The 16240-nt window shown below is 54.7% G+C and overlaps 1 protein-coding gene across 5 annotated transcripts in view; it reads left to right on the forward strand.

Annotated features, from left to right (window-relative positions):
* The first annotated feature begins 1047 nt into the window (after positions 1-1047).
* STX2 (syntaxin 2) overlaps positions 1048-16240 on the forward strand; it is a 36072-nt gene continuing 20879 nt past the window's right edge. The window contains exons 1-3 of one of the 5 annotated variants that reach the window (XM_042961659.1): positions 1048-1309; positions 11070-11144; positions 15002-15101. In XM_042961659.1, coding sequence (XP_042817593.1) covers positions 1280-1309; positions 11070-11144; positions 15002-15101 — 205 coding nt within the window. In that variant the 5' untranslated portion in view covers positions 1048-1279. Of the gene's footprint in view, positions 1310-10376; positions 10696-11069; positions 11145-15001; positions 15102-16240 lie in introns of those variants that run through there. The other 4 variants (XM_042961658.1, XM_042961662.1, XM_042961661.1 and 1 more) reach the window with 4 other exon arrangements.

A 16240-nucleotide genomic window follows, 5' to 3' on the forward strand; every position in this document is an offset into this window, starting at 1 on the left:
GGTGCGGTTTCGGGAGAAAGCCTGTCCAAGGTGTCAGCACCTAAAGCTCCACCCAGTTCCTCTCTGCAGCCGGGCTGAACTACTCACCAAAATGTTCACGATTTTTAAAAATACATAAAAGGAGGGGCGCCTGGGTGGCTCGATTGGGCCTCCGACTTCGGCTCAGGTCATGATCTCAGGGTTCATGGGTTCGAGCCCCGCGTCGGGCTCTGTGCTGACGGCTCCGAGCCTGGAGCCTGCTTCGGATTCTGTGTGTCTCTCTTTCCGTCTCTGCCCCTCCCCCGCTGGAGCTCTGTCAGCCTCTCAAAACTAAACATTAAAAAAAATTAAAAAAACATAAATGAGTATCAAAGCACAAAAGCAGAAAAACATTAGCAAGAAGGGACGAATGGCACATCTGCTTGAACAGGCAAGACGAAGCCAGAGCACAACTCGGCCAACCCCGACCCCTGGCCCCCCTCCACCCTAGATCCCTCGGCTTCCTCACTCAGGCCCCGCCCCCACCGTCCCTCCCCGACCCCTTCTATCTCCCGCCCCACAGGCCCCGCCCCTCCACAGGGCCCGCCCCCTTCCCTTCCGGCTAGGTCTGTTCCCGCCCCACCAGGTCCCGCCCCCACAGGCCCCGCCCTCTCCCTCTTCCGGCATGGTGTGTTCCCCCCCCCGCCCCGCAGGCCCCGCCCTTCCTCCAGGCCCCGCCTTCTCTCCGCCCGGCCTCGTCGGTTCCCCGCCCCACCAGGCCCCGCCCCTCACAGGCCCCGCCCTCTCCCTCTTCCGGCATGGTGTGTCCCCCCCCCCGCCCCGCAGGCCCCGCCCTTCCTCCAGGCCCCGCCTTCTCTCCGCCCGGCCTCGTCGGTTCACCGCCCCACCAGGCCCCGCCCCTCACAGGCCCCGCCCTCTCCCTCTTCCGGCATGGTGTGTTTCCCCCCCCCCCGCAGGCCCCGCCCTTCCTCCAGGCCCCGCCTTCTCTCCGCCCGGCCTCGTCGGTTCCCCGCCCCACCAGGCCCCGCCCGGCCCCGCCCCTCCCCTCCGACCGCGGCATTCCCGCAGGAAGGCTCCCGCAGGCTGCGTGGGCCCGGGCGCGGCGCGGCCGGGCATGCGCAGAGCGCACGGGCGCGGTTGCCGTGGCAGCGCCGGCCCGAGGGGAGAGCGGCGGGAGGGCGCGGTGCGGAGCCGGCGACCGGCAGGCTGAGGCGGCGGCGCGTCCACCGAGAGCCCGCGGCGGCCGGAGGCGGCGCCGGGCAGGCCTGAGCGGCGGGGCGCGGCGCCCGGGCCCGTGGGGATGCGGGACCGGCTGCCGGACCTGACGGCGGTGAGCGGCGGGCGGGCGGCAGATAGCGGTTCGGGCTGGGCGCGGCGCGGCGGGGCGGGGCGGGGCGGGGCGCGGGGGGCTCGGGGTGGCCGGAGGTGGGGGCGGAGGGGACAGTAGCGGGCGGGGGGCGCCGGGGTGGGCAGGACTCGCGGGGAAGGATGGGGCTGTTCGGCATGGGCGGAGGTGAGGGGGAAGAGCAGGGCAGGGGGGCGCCCGGGGTCGCGGCGCTGGCCCGCCCCGCCCCGCCGCCGCCTCGTGGGTCGCTGTCTCCGCCGTGTCCACGACGCCCCCACAGCCGGGAGACAGGAGCGCTTGTTGCCGTCGCTGACAGGCAGGGAAGCGGAGTTTTTGAGAGTGCAGTTTGCCCGGGGGTGGGGTGGGGTGGGGGGCACGGGGCAGTGGCCGGGCCTCGAACCCCCTTTTCTGAGCCCCTCTCTGCTGCTTCCCCGGGCTGAAGTCGCCCCGTCACATCGCCCTGTCTGATCCTGATCCTTTGCACAGCACTCAGGACAACCAGAAACTACTCGGCTCTGGTCGGTGCGGCCCTAGGGTGTGGATGTCAGCTCCCGGAGAGCAGGGGCCTGTCGCCTTGCCCGCTGTCCGATCGCTGGGGTCTTGCTCGGGACCCCGCACGTGGTGGGAGGGATGCACACGGTGCCCCCTGCCTGTGGGCGCCTCACAGCCCCGGGTGCTTGCGCTGAGCCGTGCCTGTGTTTGCCTTCCTTCCCACCCAGCACACCTGGCCGGTGGAGTGTGCGGTGCTCGGGGAGGAACCCAGCAAATTACCCTTCACTTGAGGGAGGGAGGGGCGTCCCCTTAGGCACGGGACGGATCTTTGATGCGCGGTGCCGAGTGCGGGAGAGGACAGCACCATGAATGACATGGCTGCGGTGACAGTCGAGTGGATGTTCATAGAATGTGGCGGAGTTGAGACATTTTAGGCCAACAGGTAATTACTACTTTTTTTTTTCCTTTAAAAACAGGACTGTTAATTAGTGCCGAGTGTGGATGTTTTGTTCTCCGGGACACAGATAAAGCCTCTGCCCTCTGCAGCCGGGCAGCCTCAGAACAAGGTGCTGGGTCCTCTGTCCTAAGGCCTCCATTGCATGTAGTGAATTAGCTTCTTTGCTCCTAGAATGCGGCTGGTTCTATGGCATGCTTAGGAAAATGGAAGGAGTTGTCACGGAAATGGTTATCCGTGTTCCGTGGATCACGTGGGGAAGCCGGGTTCAAAAAGGCAATGGATTACCCTCCCTCGGAACCATCACCTTATGTTTTACTCTCCTTGCAAGAATGGTTCTTCGTAGTGATTTTTTTCTTCTTAATGGTCAGATGTTTTGACCTCCGCAGTTTGCAGATGAACATCTGTTAAACGTAGCAAGTGTCCGCTCTCTCGCCCTGCAGAATGCCTTTCTGTGCCAGGAGGAGCTCACGTATTTGTAAAGAGTTGCTGAGTGTATCCGAACAGGAGAACTGTAACTGTTGGCGGAAGGTCTCCAATTGTATGTAATACTGGGGGGTAGCTAAGAAAGGTCTGTCCGTAGAATATATATGTAGCTTTTCTGGGCCTGATTAGCAAAAAATAAATCAGGCCGTTATTTACCACTCTAGCCTTATGTATCCTGCAGGGCCTCCTCCTGCAGCACGTGACCTGTTGGGATCTAGAATTTCAGAGCTAGAAGTGGCCTTCTCTAGTCCAACACCATCCTGCTCGAGATAAAGACACTGAGCAATTATAGAACACATTACTGGAAGTTTCTGCTTCTGGAGTTGTCTGATCTTGGGCAAATTATTTTTGAAACTCTCAAAACCTCAATTTTCTCATTCTTAAGATGGGGATGATAATCTCTCTCTTGCTTACTCATAGACATGGTTGTGAAACATAAAATTATCTCCCGTGTGTGACACTGGCAGAAGGTGGGACAACTGCCATGTAATTGTGAGTGCTGTTCATATTTATTAGTTTTTTTTTTAATGTTTTCAGATAGTTATAAAAAGCAAACTACTATGTGGAGTAAAAAATATTAATTTGAAACTGAATTTGACACGTGTGTAACTTCTAATATTTAAAAAACTCCTCTGGAAATTGTCAGAAATAAAAGTTAAACTTTTTCTTTCCTTAAGGAAATGTATTCTTTCCAAGTAGTTCTTGGAGTAGTTGAATGTTCATAACCATGTTTCTAACCAGCTGGTGTTCTTTTCCTAGGTGAGCTTTAATTGGGTAGTTAAAATATCTCATCAACAGTGTCCAACCTGGCAAAATAGTTGTTATACCTTCAAAAAGTTTCCCTTTTTAGCTGTTGGTGCTTCTTCCCAAGAAGATTACCACTGATAACCATTTGGAAAAGACCTACAAAGGAGTGTGTCCAGTACAATTTGCCAAATACAGATGTAGCTCCTTCTAACTAGTGATTCTCCTTTTGAGCAGCCAGTTCGTTTGGGTGCAGGAAGTTTAAGTGACTTACCCAAGATCTCCTAGACTCTAAATCCGGAAAGAGTTGCTGATTTACCAAAAGCAGAACCACCAATCCAACAGACATGCCCCTGCGAGGTCCCGAGGAGGAGGTGTGCTAGATGCAGAGAGGCACAAAAATGACTTGGGTGCCCGTGTGGAGCAGATAGCCAGGGGGAGGGGAGGGAAGGGGAGGGGAGGGGAGGGAGCCAGCAGGGTGAAACACATTTCAGGATGTAAGTAAATGAAAATGGAATTTCTGTTCTAGGGGACGGTAACTCCAAATGTGTTTTGATTGCCTTTTTAAAAAAAAATTGTGTGAGAGGGGCGCCTGGGTGGCTCAGTCGGTTGAGCGTCCGACTTCAGCTCAGGTCACGATCTCGCGGTCTGTGAGTTTGAGCCCCTCGTCAGGCTCTGGGCTGACGGCTCAGAGCCTGGAGCCTGTTTCAGATTCTGTGTCTCCCTCTCTCTCTGCCCCTCCCCCGTTCATGCTCTGTCTCTCTCTGTCTCAAAAATAAATAAATGTTAAAAAAAAATTAAAAAAAAAAGTTTGTGTGTATGCAAATGGGTGTATTATAGTTAAGAATAGAGAAACTACGATTTCAACTGTGGGCATTGTTTAAAGGAAAATAAACACATGGCAGTTGTGTGCATTCATTAGTAGACCTGAGAGATGAGAAAATTAGTATTTTTAATCCCTGGATTCAGAGAGATGAATTGCAGGTGCAATATTTACTTTATTTTTACTTTGAGAGCAAGTGCACATGTGAGTGGGAGAGGGGGAGGGGAGGGTTCTTAAGTAGGCTCCAGCGTGGAGCCCACTGTGGGGCTTGATCCTGTGACCCTGGGATCATGACCTGAGCTGAAATCAAGAGTCAGGTGCCCAACCAACTGAGCCACCCAGGTGCTCCTTTCTTAAATTTATTTTATATTTTATTTTAATTTAATTTAATTTAATTTTATTTTATTTTTTGGAGAGAGAGGGAGAGAGAGGCAAATACAGGTTTTTAAAAGGCAGGAAAAACAACCTAGATATTTTAAAAGTCCTTTGTTTATTTATTTTTAATGTTTGTTTATTTTTGAGAGAGAGAGATTGACAAAGCATGAGCAGGAGAGGGCAGAGACAGGAGATACAGAATCCCAAGCAGGCCCCAGGCTCTGAGCTGTCAGCACAGAGCCTGACACGAGGCTCGAACTCACAAACTGCGAGATCATGACCTGAGCTGAAGTCAGACGCTCAACTGACGGAGCCCCCTGGGCGCCCCTAAAAGGTATTTTGTGACAGCTCAGACTGCACATGTCCAAAGCATTATATAGTAAAGGTTCAAATTCCCATTTATAATATAAGGCATTTTTTCCCTAAGTACTTCACTTAAAATGATAACAATTTTATAGCATAATTTCCTAGATGTGTATGTTTGTAGTTTAAACTTTTATGTTTTTTTCAGTCTTGCTGCCTTTTTTTCAAATGTTTATTTTGAGAGAGAGCGAGAGAGCACGCATGAGAGTGGGGGAGGGACAGAGAGAGGGGGAGAGAGAGTTCCAAGCAGGCTCCACGCCACTGGCACAGGGTCCCACGGGGGCTCGATTTCACGGTTCACGAGATCGTGACTTGAGCCAAGATCAAGAGTTGGATGCTCAACCAAGCCACCCAGTGTTCCCAATCCTGTCAGTTTTTTAAAAAAAAATGTTTATTTTTGAGAAAGAGAGAGGTCACGTGAACTGGGAGCGGCAGAGAGAGAGAGAGAGAGACAGAGAACCCCAAGCAGGCTCTGAGCTGTCAGCACAGAGCCTGACATGGGTTCGAACCCAGGAACCATGAGATCATGACCTGAGCCAAAGTTGAACACTTAACCCACTGAGCCCCACAGGTGCCCCCCAGATTAATACTTCTTGTTTGTAACTTCCAGTCTGTGGTGAATTTAGGGAAGAGAAAACCTAAGAGAACCAGTTCCTGAAAAACCAGTACATAAAAATGGGTTTCCTCTTCAGCGTGCACTTCCCATGGGCCGCCTTAGTCCCGTCATCAGGGGCCGCCTGTGGTTCCCATGGTGGCCTTTGCACCTGCTGCCCCGCCCGGATCCCCCTTCTTGGCCTGCCTCACACCTTCATTTGGTCTCAGTGCAGGCATCACCCCTGGGAAGTCTTCCTGTCCTCTCCCCTCTTGTGTCCCCAGAGGTGGCCGTCTTCCGTCTCTGAGCACCGCTGGGTCCTGTTTCCTCGCAGGCGTCACCCTTTCCGGGGCAGGGCTTGTGCACTCTGGTGCCTCAGTAGTTCCCTCCGGGCACCTGCCGGCTGTTGGGAAGATCCCAGGGTGAGGAATATGTAGGTGACCGTGGAACCTGTGGTCCTGAGGCTCTTTCTGTTGCCGGGGACACAAATCCATTAGCTACAGCAGAGAAGAGAAGGACAGCTATCTATTTTTTTAAATGTTTATTTTGAGAGAGAGACGGAGTGAGCAGGGGAGGGGCAGAGAGAGAGGGAGACTCAGACTCTGAAGCAGGCTCCGGGCTCCGAGCTGTCAGCACAGAGCCCGACGCAGGGCTCGAACCCACGACCCGTGAGATCATGACCTGAGCCGAAGTCGGACATGTAACAGACTGAGCCACTCAGGCGCCCGGAGAGAGGGACGGTTATTATAAAGAAGGGGGGTGCCTCAGAACCAGAGGGCAGAATGTGCCTCGGGACCCCCTGAGGAGCGGAGCCAGGGACCGGCAGGCAGCTCACACCTGCACCCGGGTCACGCCTGCTTTGTCATGTGCCCCTGTGCTTCTGGTGTCCTCTCTGTCCTTCCGTGCGTGCTCCCTCCGCCCTCCCCCTCGGGCTCCTGCCCCTTCTCTTCAGTTGCTCAGCTGACCCCGCTGTCACAGCCTGGCGTGCGAGCCCTGAGCGGACAGTGTCCTCGTGGCCCGGAAACTCAGGTGGAGGGTGGACAGGGGTCAGCCGAGGACACCCCTGCTCTGAAGGAAATCAAGCAGGGTGAGAGGCCGTGGGTGGGCTCCTGAGGACGGGCGACCAGGGGAGGGTGTGTGAGCTGAGACTGGAATGAGCCGGAGCCGCCAGCGGGGTCGCACAAGCGGGCCCACCTCCCGGGTGGAGAAGGGCTGGTGCGAAGGGCGGATGGAGGGCTGGTTTGGTTGGCGGTGAGGGAGCGTCCCAGACCAGGGGAGACCCTTGAACATGGCATGCGAGGAAGAGGGTCAGCAGAAGCATCTGCACGGTACAGTTCTGTTTATGTAAAGTCTAAGTACCTGTCAGGTCAGAGGTATTTGTGTGATGTTAATAGTGGAGACACGTAGGTAGCAAAAAGGGAAAACCATGAAGCAATGTGATGTTCTGCCACAGGGCGTTGAAGTCTGATAGTATGAGTGTGAGAAAGGCCTGTTACGCTCAGCTCCAGAATTACAAACCGGCCAACAGACGGCTTTTACCCGTAATCACAGCTTCTTTTCTTTGACTCAAGGGATTTAAGTTTGAGAAAGAAGTTATGTATTCTAGCAGCCAAGGGACAAGTGCTGTAGATATTTCAAGAAAATGTACTTTGTCTGCCCTCACTTTCGATCTGTGTGTGTGGAGAAAGAAGCCAGCGTTTCATCAGTTTGGATTCTCCCGATTTGTGATAACCCAGCTTCCGTCGAAGTCTCAACAGTGAGCGTTCCCGTGACAAGTTATTCACGGCTGTTAAACGGTCCCCAGACGTGCAAGCTCCTTGCTCTCTGCTCCTGACGATAGTTGGCACAGAGGGAGAATTTTATTTTTAATGTAACCCTGCATTTAAGGAGACTTCTTTTGAAATGTAACGGGAACGGAAATGTTGGTATTTGAATGTTTGTCTTGCAATTTGACACTTTGGAAGTCGAGCCCGTCATATCGGAGAAGACTCCTACTGCCTCCGGTAAAGGCTTTGCCACAAATTGTAGCGACCGTCACCCGGCGGCTCGTACGCGGTCCGTTCACCGCCCAACTGGAGGGATGAACGCGGGCGCGTGCAGACGGGGCCGTGATGCCGCTTTAATGAAACAGCAGTGTTTCGGTTGTCACTTTCTTTGTTCTTTTTTACGAATGGAACCGCTAAGACGGCATTAGGGAGCCTGTGTCCTCTTACTGCGAGTTTTGAGAACTCCAGTTAGAAGTTAGAAATAGAAGTAAAGGGTTCAAAATGAGGCTAAAGGAAGAGGACGGAGAACGCGTTCCTGGTCCTCTGGCTCCCTCGAGGGCTGCAGGTGGAGACGGGTCCCCCGCCCGCAGGGGTGGCCGGGAATGAAGAGCACGCAGGTGCGCGGGGTGCCTCGCGGTGGCCCGCGCACTGCCGCGTGGGGTGTGCTCAGCGCGCAGCGTGGACAGGCGGCGGTGAGATGCGCCTTCCTCGGGCGTCAGGCTGGAAGCCTCTCCCTGAGCGCCGAGGTGCATAGCGGTATCTCTGCCCCGTGGGAGGTGAAAGTTCCCTCGAGTTTTCTGCAGAATGGAACACACGGCGGCGTCTTCTGCGTGGGATTCGCCTCGGGATGGCCAAGTACCTCGGGGTGGGGAGGGGGGAGGCGCACAGGTGAAGCAAGACGGCTGCGGGTGGATGGCCGCCGAGCCGTGTGATGGGCACATCGAGGGCTCACGGTAGGTTTCCTTCTGCTTTTGTGTGTGTTTGCGGTTTTCATAACAAAAAGCAAAGCGGAATCCGGGCATCTGTGAGTCTAGAATTGCTCTCAGAGCAGTGAGATGTGAGCGGCCCTGTGAGAGTGACGTGGGGGCAGGTAGAGGTGTTTCGCACCCGCCTGTACTCGGCGCCACGGGTGGAACAGCCAGCTGCAACTCCTAAATCAAGTTCGTGACGGTCCTCGCAGGCCAGCTACTTAGGTGATGCTATTTCGCGCCGATGTTCCTGGCCTCGAGCCGGACGAGACAGCCGGTCCCTTTTGAGACCCCACAGCTGAGAAGGCAAGACAATGAGACAAATAGTCACCAGGGAGTAGAGAGACACAGGGCCAAGTCCAGAGGAGTGGGGTATGGAATACACTTTCTCAAAGGCAAGGGGTGAGGCTGTCGCAGGGAGTCGGGAAGAGAGCCTGGTGGCCGGGCTTTGTCTGGCGTGGCGGCCGGGAGGGAAGCCCCCCTCCTCTGAGGGGTGGATGGTGAGATTTGTTTTTAACTTATTCATTTTATTTTGAGAGCGGGGGAGGGGCAGAGGGAGAGAGAGAGAACCCCAAGCAGGCTCCACACTCAGTGCAGAGCCCGACATGGGCTGCATCCCACGAACCGTGAGATCGTGACCTGAGCTGAGACCCAGAGTCTCAGCTGAACCGAACGAGCCCCCCAGGCCCCCTGGATGGTGAATTTTTAAGAGCAAGGGTGTCTGGAACCAAATCGACGGGGCAGTCCCTCTGCCCTCAGTGCCTTGACCCCTTCCTGGCGGGACGGGCCCGTTGCCCGGGTGCCGCAAGCTGGAGGTAAAGGGTCAGCACGGTGGGATTGTCGGTGGCCAGCTCTGTGGAGTCAGACAGACCCGGATCCGCAGAGCGGCCCTGTGGCTTCTGAGGACTCGGGCCCGAGTCCCTGAGCCACGCGGTCTGTGCTCCGGTGTGTGACGTGACGTGCTGACGCGGGCCGTGGGTGCCTCCCGCAGCCCCCGGTGCACCTGCCCTCCGTCCCGCTGGCAGCCTGCCTCTCCCTCAGGAGGGGAGGGGCCCGGAGGAGTGAGAGCTGTCTGTGGCTCCCCGAACGTTCCTTTCGGCGGCTTGCCGGCTGATGGCCGCTGCAAGTGCAGCTTTGCTCACAACCGCGACCGGCTGGGATTCTGAAGCCTTTGTGGGTTTACGCGCCCCTGTGACACCAAGGCCCCCGGGCCACACGGGTCACAGGCTCAGGGCCTGCCGGTGAGCAGGCCGGAACAGTCCTGCTGACAGTAATGGGGGGTCGAGCTGCTCGCTGAGCACGGTTGGTTAGAGCTGGCTTCTCCCAGCTCTGGGGGCCACAGGTGGCAGGTGGAGGCGTGGCGGCCGTGCTCCCTGGGCACCCGGGGGCTCCCCCTTGCCCTCGCAGCTGCTGGTGGGGCTGCTCGTCCTCGGGCACACCCTCGTCACACGGCCGTCTCCCCCGGGTGGCTGTCGTTTTTCCTCACACGGACACGAGTCACGTGGGATGAAGGGCCCACCCTGCCGCAGCATGACCTCGTGGCAACTAATTACCCCACGCGGACCCCTGTTCCCAATATGGTTCACGTGCTGAGGCCCTGGGGCCGGGCCTTCAACGTCTGTGTTTCTGGGGACACAGCTCAATCCGTAGTTCTTGTCCTGTTAACGCGGCACAAACACAACACTCTCAGCGCGGTCACCCCGGGGCGTCTTTCTCAACAACTGGTGTCGTGTGAGAGCAGGGTGGTGGCTGTGTCCCACTCGGGACACGGCTGGGGGCCCCAGCCGGGAGTCAGGGTTGAGTGAGCCCACGCCTGTCTGCAGGGCGCCGCCCGGTGAGCGCCCTCCCCCCACCCCGTGCTGCTTCCCACAGCCCCGCTGTGGCTCGGGCTCCCACTGGCACCACGTGTCTTGCCTCCCTCCCTGGAAAATGGTTCTTCACGCACTGGAATGTGTCAGAATGCAACAGCGTTCAGCGTTCTGGAGTGTTCTAGCATGTTCTAGAATGCCCCACTCTGACCTGAGTCAGAGACCCAGGCTTCTGGAGATTCTGATGCAACTCGAGTTTGAGAAGTGCCCTGGAATGTTCTTTGATGGGATTTAAACGTCCAGAACCTGACTGCCGGTACAGCCTCGCTGGGGCTCCTCCCGGCGGTCGGGACAGCCGCCTCTCTCCTCCGTGTCGCTTCCCGGGTCTTCTGTGCTAAGGGTTTCCTCATTAGAAGCGATTATTATTCGTGGGCGCCACGGGGAGTTGCTCAGAGGAACACGGGGGATGCCAGCTGAGACGAGTGCAAGGTGCTTGAAAGGTACGTGCTTTAGAAAAGTTAACCGGCAGTGTCCGTGTTCTTAATCTTCGTAGAAAATATGCAGTGTAAGGGCTTTGCTGCTCGGAGATAAAACTTGCTGTGTCATGTTGGCTTACGTGGGCCAACGAACGGGTCCGCGTTGCTGAGTTCTGAGAAGTCCGGCCATTGTTTCCAGGAAGCAGCCACGCCACCTCCGGGGCCCCCGCCCCTCCCCCTGCCGCGGTCTCTTCCGTGGACAAGCGACGTCGTCGTGGACGGTTATCGCGGACAGTGCCGGCCTGTTACGGTTCATGCTCCTCTCTCTCAGTTCACCGTTTGTGGCCACATAGACGTTTCTAAGATCTGAATTCTCCTTTTTATATCTTCCGTTTTAGTGCAGAAAGAATGATGATGGGGACACAAGTGTTGTCGTTGAAAAGGACCATTTCATGGATGATTTCTTCCATCAGGTAAGAGCCACTGAAGGAAGCCCGGCCAGACTGTCTCCAAACACAGTTAACATACCTGAGTGTTTGTCTTATTTGAAATAATACTAAAAGTAATATTACGAAGAGTTGCTGTGTGAATTACATTCAAGTTCTCTAGAATTTTTAGTGCCCTCAAAATACTTGGTGGCGTGGAGCCATTGTTCCGGGAAGTGCACTTGGGGAGGGGACGGGGCAGTGCTGGTTTGACCCCGGTCCCCTCCCAGGAGGAGCTTGGCGTCCCAGGGCTGGGTGGCGCCTGGCCAGGGCTTCCTCTCCTGACGTGATGCTGATGTGGTGGGTAGAGAGCACCCCTCCCGGGACAGGCTCCTCCCAGACCCTGCCACCCTCAGGTTCTCACCCTGGGAGCAGTGGTTGCCAAGCGAAGGGCCACCCGATCCTTTCCAGAGGGAGTCGTGGTGGCGGTGGTGCCCTCTGCCGATGGCGCCGGGTCAGGAGTGCCCAGCACGCACGCGACGACACTCCTCGTCCTTTTCCTCCACAGGGTCCCCACACGGTGACCTCGGGCATCAAAGAGCTCATACTGTGTCTTTTCTAAAACCACTGAATGAATCTTAAATTCCTCTGCTGGAAAGTCTTAGACGTAAGCAGGTATATCACTGTGGGAAAGCCACTCTGTCACCCATCAGCCTGGCGTTTCCCTGAGGTGTCCACCCTGGAGCCACGTCCCTTGGATCTGACCTTGTACCGCGTCCCCTGTCCCGGGCTGGCCGCAAGGCCTTCCCCCTCCCTCTTAGCACCCCAGGGCTGCTGTTGGGGTATCCCGTGCGTAAAGGCTTAAACCTAAGTAATAGTTGACCAAATTTTGCGTGAATTCAAATTTTTGAAACTGAGTCACAGAACAAATAATTTGACTTTGTTAAACATGAAGAAACGTGTGCGTTATCTTTTTTGAATGATAAAAACTTCATTTGCAGGGTTTATTTTGGTTACACTGAATCTAGTCTAATAGTTTCAGTGGACTCTTAAAATTGTTTATGTTTATTTTTGAGAGACAGAGACAGGGCTTGAGCAGGGAAGGGGGAGAGAGAGAGGGAGACACAGAATCCGAAGCAGGCTCCAGGCTCTGAGGTGTCAGTACAGAGCCCAACGGGGGGCTCGAACTCACGAACTGTGAGATCATGACCTGAGCCGAAGTCGGATGGTCAACCGACTGAGCCACCTGGGCGCCCCAAGTTTCAATGGACTCTTAAATCCAGGGACAGTCTAAACTGGCCTATCAGTGTGCAGATTTGAAAAAAAAGTAATATGTTAATAAAAACATATTAAAAGTTATCAGTTTTCAGAATTCACTGAATATCTAGTATAAGCCTAGTCACTGGGTTTACGTATTTATTATGTTAGTTCCTAATTTTATCTAGTGGAAAAACATGAAATTAAGTTATTTGATACAGGGACTTACTTTAAGGCCCAAAGAAGTTAAGATACTGAATTTCCTTGTTTCACTTTGGAAATGAGACTGTTTTTAATTGTCTTGAGCTTACCTACCCACTTTGTGAAATTATTTTTCTATTTTTACCCCCTTTATCTGGATGCTTAACTCTTCCAGAATTCCATTCTTTGTAAAAATGTATTTATTGTCAAGACCCACCTGGCATTAAATGATGTTGTCACCTCCGGTGGAAGAATTGTGTACAGCAGGTCATTGAATGCCACTCCCCGTGTTTCTGGTCACCACACGGGTCCGGGTCCGTGTCCGTGTCGGCTGTAGGTGCCCCAGAGGCGTGGGAACGGGACTCCCGCTGGGAGGCTTGGCAGCATTGGGGTTCAACCGAAGTTCAAGTTTTCACTGGTTAGAGAGTCGTCGTATTTACAGTTAAGTCTCGTGGAAGGATTTCTTAGTTAGACAACAGGTGATGTTGTTAATACAAACTGGTTTTTTGAAAATGGCCTTTGTATCTTAAATATCACGTAGAATGCTGTAAAAGATAGAATTTTGCACGTGGCCAGTGTTTAGTAAAGGGCTCTGGAGAGTGCTCTTCGGGTGGCCAGGAAAGGTCCCCCTGGCGACGATGACTCGTAAGGGACAGAAAGAGACCCCGTGTGGTGCCAGGGGGAGCTGTCAGACCACCCTGCCCGCTGGCACCTGCACCGTGTGGGAGCGACAGTCCCCGCGTCGCGTCGGCCCCGAGGCCCTGGGCACCAGGGGGTGTGAACGCAGACTCCGCAGGTGTGCAGGCGGTGCCTTGGCCTCGGGTGACGGTCGTGCCCTGGTGCGTTTGCTTCGGCTGAGACAGGAGCCCGTGCACCGAGGCCAGAGTGTCCCTGCTGGTGTTGAAATAGCAAACGTGTAAGGGAATCGGTTTTTAGTTGGTGTGTCATTTTTACACGGTCAGTAAACTAACAAGCTGTGAGCGTGAGAAGTATTCACGGTCCTACAGGAGTTGCGTCGGTGGGGGTAGCCCCCGGCCCGACGGAGTAGCACTTCACCCTTCGGGGAAGGCGGGATTCTGTGTTCCACGCCCCTCCGGCACGTGCATTTTCAAAGTGTGCTTCGGAGTTCGGACCGGGGTCCCGGGGGCCAAGACCCTTTCAAGGAGTCCAGGCGGTCAAGACCACGTTCGTGGTGATCCTAAGATACTTGTCTTTTCCCCTCCTCCCCTCGCGAGTACGTGCGTGCAGTTAGTCTCCGACCACCGCTCTCACAAATCGCCACCGCCCCAGCGGCTTGACCGACACGCTTCCGCTCTCTCCCGGCCCAGACGTCAGGAGTCTGAAGTGAGCGTGCAGCGCTCACACCCGCGTGCCGGCACGGCTGGCTCCTTGTGGACGCGCCACGGAAGCAGCCGTTCCCTGGCCTTTCCAGCGACTGGCGCTGAAGGCACATGGCTCCAGCCTCCGCTTCTGTTTTCTCACCCCCGGCTTCTAAATCTAACCCTCTCGTCCCCTTTTTGTAAGGACACTTGTGATTACTTCAGAGCAACTCAGGTAACCAGGGTAGTTTTCCCGTGTCAGGACTCAGCCCCATCTGCGAAGTCCTCTTGCCCTGTGCGGGAGCACTCACCGGACTAGGATGTGGACATCTACCACGACGTGCAAGGATTTTGTAATGACTGTTTTAGGAGGGACCAATCAGCACTTACGCTGTGTCCCCAGTCTGGTAATTCTAGAGACATGGATCTGTTTGGATGAACCTTGCTGACGAGTACATTACAGTTTGAAACAAGTGTTCGATAGTGTAGATCATTGGGTAAAAACAATGACTAGGAAGCCTTGGCCTCGTCTACGGTAAACACCTCCCCACGTGGGTATTACTGCTGGCATGCCCTTTTTTTTTTTTTTTGAAGATTTTTAATGTTTATTTTTGAGAGAGAGAGCGTGAGCAGGGGAGGGGCAGAGACAGAGGGAGACACAGACTCCGAAGCAGGCTCCGGGCTCTGAGCTGTCAGCACAGAGCCCGACGCGGGGCTCAGACTCATGAACCTCGAGACCGTGACCTGAGCTGAAGTCGGTCTGCCTGAGCCCCCAGGCGCCCTGCCCTGTTCCCGGCTGACTGCACAGAGAGCTGCAGGCGGCCTCGTGCTTCCCGGTGACGTCATCTGCGGCAACCGTGGGTCTTGACTGTAAAGGTTTGTACAACCTGGTGGGTTTTGTTGCTGAGCGTTGACACCGCCTTAGCCACGGCGGTATGGACCTTCACACGGTACGTTTTTCTTTGTCTTCAAAGTAAGTAATTCCCAGTGTGAGAATGGTAAAAGGCTGTTATTTCTTTATGTGGTGATTACTCATTCACTTCCCTCCTTTATCCTTCCCTTTTCGGGAACGGCAGGTGGCGGCAGATTCGGATGTGTGCAATAATGATGACTTTCTGTCTGTCCTAGGTTGAGGAGATCAGGACCAGTATAGCTAAAATAGCTCAATATGTTGAAGAAGTAAAGAAAAACCACAGCATCATTCTTTCTGCACCAAACCCAGAAGGAAGTAAGTTGCTGGCTTTGAAAAGAAGTGCGTCTGTCTGTGTGTCTGTCTCTGTGCCTCTTTCTTGCTGCCTTCGAAACAGGCCTGGGCCCTGGCGGCACCTGCCGGAGGTCAGGCTGGGAGCTCGTAAACACACTGGAACCGAGCAGGCCACACCCCGTCCTGACGCAGTGGTGGCTTCGTACGACCACCACTGTGTCCCGTGCAGAAGAATACGCAGGAGGGGCTTTGCCGAGCTGCGGGGCCGTATCAGTGATGGGACCTCAGATGCATACTTTCTGCGTCCCTAGTTAAACAGGAGCGGCGGGATTTTGTGTTGAGACGAAAGTTAACAAGAGATTGATTAGGGGGCTCCTGGGGGGCTCAGTCGGTTAAGCGTCCGACTTCGTTTCAGGAGCCTGGATCCTGCTCCGGATTCTGTGTCTCCTTCTCTCTCTGCTCATGCTCTGTCTCTCTCTGTCTCAAAACTAAATAAAACATTAAAAAAAAAAAAAAGAGATTGATTAGGAAAACAGCATTTGTTAGGGCAGGTTTACAGGTGGCTTGAAGAAGAAAGGCTTTTGCACGCCATGTGCTGTCCTGGGTGTCTGCTAAGGACAGCATGTGAGAAACGGTTTTAGATGAGCCCAAAGTCGGGGCCTTGGTAGTCGTAAGGGAGTGTTGCCTCGACCTGGAGAGGTAGGTTTTGGAAACTTTAGGGGTGAGATGGCTCTGGACAAGCCAGAGGCTGCAGATTGGAGTCCACCGGTCACGTGGCGATTTCAGAAATGGTGTCTTTACTGTAGGAACCCTTCCATCCATGAAAACGGTCGGTCCCGCCACCATTTAGATCTTCCATTTAGACCAGTTTCTCTGGGTCGTGGTCTGCAGGGCTTGCCGCAGACGCCTCACGCATCCTGCGCTGTATTTATTACCAGGTGCTTTGGGTATCGGTGTTCACGTAAGCAGCCTCTGCTGCAAATTTTATTTTCTGTTCGTTTCCACGTGTTGACCTGGTACCCATTGTCCTGCCTGATTACTTTCTAATGCTGTTAATTTCCGTGTAGATTGCGTTGGACTGTCTCCGCACCCGGTCGTGTCCTCTGTGAATGATGACACGTTCTCCCTTCCTCTTGTGCTTTCTGTCGTTGACTTCTTTCGGT

Source organism: Panthera tigris, chromosome D3 (assembly GCF_018350195.1).
Source record: "Panthera tigris isolate Pti1 chromosome D3, P.tigris_Pti1_mat1.1, whole genome shotgun sequence".
Taxonomy (NCBI): Eukaryota; Metazoa; Chordata; class Mammalia; order Carnivora; family Felidae; genus Panthera; species Panthera tigris.